Here is a 4554-nt window from a genome sequence, read left to right as displayed (position 1 = left end):
CCAGCCCAGCTTTCCTTGAGCAGCAGCTCTCACAAAGCTGGAATTCTTCCCTGCTCTGGGGACAAGGGACAGGGCCTGGTCCCAGCCTCTCCTGGTGGGAAATGCTCTGATGACCTCTCCAAGGAGAAATTCCAGCTGGAATTGCTGCCCGGAAGGAGTCACAGACAAAGCACCACAAAACACCTCAAATCCATGTCCAGCATTCCGTGCCCAGCCAAGGCTGTGTCCCTTTGAGCAGAGCAACCTCCTAAACCCTGGACTCCCCAGAGGGAACATGGGGGTGGCACTGCAAGGCCTCAGTGGCCTCCAGGCACCAGCAGCACCCCAGGCCCAGCTTTTCCCAGTTCTTCTCATTCATAGAACACTTCTGATTCCTGGAGATTGCTTCACAGCCTGAGGAACATCAACGAGATCACAGAGGACATGGGGCCTCTGCAGCCTGAACTTCCCTCACTTTCAAAGATTCCAAGATGTGGATGTGACAGCCTGGTCAGAGACAGAGAAAGCCAGATAAGATTTCCCAGAATCGGCCTGGGAAGCTTTAGGGAGCTGGAGATAAACAATGATAGCCAAATATTAAAAACAACCTGCAGGTGGTGTTTTCCTAACAATCTGTTTTCCTGTTATTCTCATAAGGTTGTTTACAAATGGGTGTCTTGTTAATTAGCTAATCATGTATTGATTAAATGACCGATCAGATCCACCTGTATCGGACCAGTTTATAAAAGAAGAAGTTTCAGTGAAAACGGCGTGCTCGTGCAACTCAGCCTTCTGACTAACTCTGTCATTCCTGACTTAACAGTAACACCAAGAGACTGGCCTCTTGTTGTCATCAACTTAAAAAATTGTTTTCTCAGCATTTCACTGCATCCAGAGGATGCTCCTGGATTTGCCTTTTCGGTTCCCGCCACCAATAGAGGAGAACCGCTGCAAAGGTTTTACCGCGAGGTTTTACCACTGGACAGTTTTGCCACAAGGGATGAAAAATTTGCCTACTGTTTGTCAATATTTCATGGCAAAAGCTTTGTCTCCAGCCCAACAAAAACACCCACGGTCAAGGATTTCACACTACATGGATGCCTTGCTCATTGCAGCACCAACTCTAAAAGAAATGGAACAGACTTGTGTCTGTGTTTGCTTTTCCTCAGCCAGAGCTCAGTTTGGGTCTGGAATCCTCTGGCACACAAGGAGAGCTCTGTGTGCCCCTGAGGGGACGAGGGGCAGGGTCAGATCATAAACCAGCTTTTCAGATCTGCCGGAAATCCTTCATCCTCCTGCACCTCCTTCCACAAACCGGCCTGGAGGGGAGGCAGCCCCTAAAGAAAACACATTTCATGTGGGGAAGGCAAATCCAAGCCTGTTATAAAGGAAAGATGCTCAGAATTATCTATTAAAAAAAAAACCCACCTTATTTTTAGCCCTATTTATCAGGGGTGGAGGCAGCCCCTAAAGAAAACACATTTCATGTGGGGAAGGCAAAGCCAAGCCTGTGTTTGCATCTGGTTTGTAAAGGAAAGATGCTCAAAATGATCTATTTTTTAAAATAAACCTTATTTTTAGCCCTATTTATCAGGGGTGGAGGCAGCCCCTAAAGAAAACACATTTCATGTGGGGAAGGCAAAGCCAAGCCTGTGTTTGCATCTGGTTTGTAAAGGAAAGATGCTCAAAATGATCTATTTGTGAAAATAAACCTGATTTTTAAGGCTATTTCTCACGGGTGGATGCAGCTCCAGGGGTGCTGGTGGATGTGGTGCCCTCAGTCCTCACCTGCAGCTTTGTGCTTTCCCTGCTGGTGAAGAGATTTCACCTTCCTGCTCTACCAAGGATCCATCAAGGAGTATTTGCAGCTGGATTGTATTTGTGAAGCACCCAGGTGGAATCTCTGCATTTAATTCTGTAAAAACAACCAAGAAGCCCCTCTGCTGCATCACTGCAGGGATGCTGTGCTGGGAACGCTCCTGGAGGCATCAAACAGCAAACCCAGGGAGCGTTTTTGGGATCTGACACCCACAAGAGCTCATGTGAGCCCAATTCTCCTTTTATTTACCTGCATTTCCCTCCTGGAGAGCTGTCCCCTGCTGGGACACATCAAAATTTGTCAGAAAGCCCAAAACTCTGAACAATCCACTCCACGGGGGTCTAAAGAGAGAATTTCTGTCCCATGGGGTGGGGGAAGAGGAAAAGAGAATTAAAAATGGGGTTTTTAATGAGAATGGTAAAAATCTCTGTCAAAGAGCACATTTTAGTTAGTTCAGACAGGGGGACACCCCGATGTCCTGCACAGTGACAAAGCCACCATGCTCAGATCCTGCTGGTTTCATTTCCAGGAGATGAGGACACAAATCACATCCCCAGGAGCTGGGACCAGAGCTGCAGATACCCCAGCCAACACTGATGCCGCAGGATTTTAGCTTTTATATTTTTCATACATTTGTAATCCTGCAGTTCCTTAGTGTGTAACTCTAAACTCCATGTACAGTGTGAGCTGCTGCTTCCCCATTTTGGGCAGACACATCAATTCCTCTCCAGGCTTGGCAATCAAGGACACCTCACTGCCTCAGGCCCTGAGAGATGGAAACAAAAGTGAGTTGGGGGCAGCAAAGTTGGGGTCGATGACTTCATTACCTGAAGCTGTAATTGGAGGAGTAACCCTCAATATGCAAATGGCCCAAACTTATAAAAGTGTGCAAACCTGTAACCCTGGTCCATTTTTGGACTTCTGGTCCATTTTTGTAGCCTCTGGGGGGCTTTGTCTGCCCAAAAGGTATACCTGAAAGCCCTTCAATAAATATAACTGCTTTTTATTCCCTTAGTTTTGTCTGTCCAGTGTTTTTAGTAGCCCCAAAAGGGCACCAACACCCTCTGCCATCCTCCTCCTCCTCGCAGAGCCCAGGGCTGCTCCAGCAGCAGCTCCAGGGAACGGAGCCTTTGCTGGCAGGGAACGCCAGCTCCAAAGGGAGGAACTTGGATGCTTCACTGCAAAAACAGCAGGGTGACATTGAGGTGAAATTCCTGGCCCCTGTTTTGTCCCTGAGGATTTTTGTAGGACAAAGCCCCATCCTGCTCCTGATGGTCCTGTCCTGACACCTCATGTCAGACACTGCACTGGGGCTCCGATTTCCCAGCTGGATGTGCACAAAAAGCCCCCCAGTTTTGCTTTCTTTGTGATTGAGAAACCCAAAGGCCTCATGTGACTTTGTAGATGACTTCACACATTCAGAGGGCAGGAAGGAAGCCGAGCTGCTCTCACTTCGTGTTCCGTGGGGCGGCTGCAAATCCGACCTCATTATCTCAGGAGCGCTCAGAGGGACCCGAAAATGACCCCCCAAACCCCCCCTGAGCCCCCCAAATGCTGCTGCTTCAACATCAAGACAGCAACAGTGGCCCTGGGGATCTTCCACATGGTGAGTCCTGCATGGGGGACAGGGAGACAGGAAAACAGAGGTGGAACCTCTCCAGACGGTGCATTGTTGTGGTTCACAGGGTTCCCTGACACTGGAATGTTCTCTGTTCCCAAGAGGAAAACCCAGTGAGTTTAGATGGATGAACAAAAGGTGGTGGGGGACAGGGAGAAGTGGAATTCGCTGCACTGGGAGGGGTTTGGAACATTTTTTTCCGGGCTCTGCCAATTGGAGCTCAGGGAAACTCACTCTGCTTCCTGTTTTTCTGCTCAGTGCAGGAGCTCCTACCTGAGGGTATCCAGAACCTGCTGGGGGGGAATGGGCAGCACTGGCAGTGGGAATGTGGGAATGGGGCACTGGAGGGATTTGGGAGCTGGATAAGCAGAGGGTGATGGGCAGAGCTGCTTCCTCTGGGTCTCTTTGGTTTCCATTGGGATTGTGGCCGTGTCTAGAAGCTGTTCAGGGCAGGGATGGCAGAGCAGGACAGCCTGGAGGTCCCTCTCTCCCACGCTCCTGGTGGCACTGAGGACCTTTAGGTGTTCTCAACCATCCTGAGGATGTGGTTTCTTGCATGGCTGGGTTATTAAAATAATCCCTGTGCTGGCCTGGCTGTGCACAGTCATGGTTTGGGAGCCCTCGGGGTGGTAACGGGGCTGTCACAGGTTCCTGGGACAGCAGAGGGGGAGCTGGGGACCTGCAATCTGCAGAATTCCTGTGGGATCAGCAGCTGTGGCACGGGAAGGACATTCCATGGTCCCCCCACAGCTCTGGGTGTGCACAGTCAGGGTTTTGGGCCCTCGGGGTGATAATGGGGCTCTCAGCACTCCTTGCCCAGCAGAGGGGCACTGGAGAGAGCTGCAGCCTGCAGAAATCCCATGGGAATGGCAGCTGTGGCACAGGAAGGACATTCCAAGGTCCCCCCTCTTCCCTGGAGCAGCAGGAGCTGTACCATCCCTCTTGCCCTTGGGAAACAGGGTAATTTTTGGATAGGTCTTGTCTTGCTTCAAGAGCTGTCACACAATACCCATCATTTCTCCCCCTGCCTCTTCTCTCCCTTTCTGATGGTGCAGCTGCAGCTGGGCAGAGGGAGGGAAAGGGAAAAGGGGATTTATACCTTGGTTGATTTGCTCCATCAGTGCAGGGGCTTTGGATC

At 50.3% G+C, this 4554-nt stretch overlaps 1 protein-coding gene across 1 annotated transcript in view; it reads left to right on the top strand.

Annotated features, from left to right (window-relative positions):
* The first annotated feature begins 3270 nt into the window (after positions 1-3270).
* Positions 3271-4554, top strand: part of LAPTM5 (lysosomal protein transmembrane 5) — a 26766-nt gene continuing 25482 nt past the window's right edge. The window contains exon 1 of the mRNA XM_031061859.1: positions 3271-3404. Coding sequence (XP_030917719.1) covers positions 3318-3404 — 87 coding nt within the window. The 5' untranslated portion in view covers positions 3271-3317. The remainder of the gene's footprint in view (positions 3405-4554) is intronic.

Source organism: Geospiza fortis, unplaced genomic scaffold, assembly GCF_000277835.1.
Source record: "Geospiza fortis unplaced genomic scaffold, GeoFor_1.0 scaffold32, whole genome shotgun sequence".
NCBI lineage: Eukaryota > Metazoa > Chordata > Aves > Passeriformes > Thraupidae > Geospiza > Geospiza fortis.
Note: the sequence above shows the minus strand (reverse complement) of the source record. Positions and strands in the feature narration are given on the sequence as shown.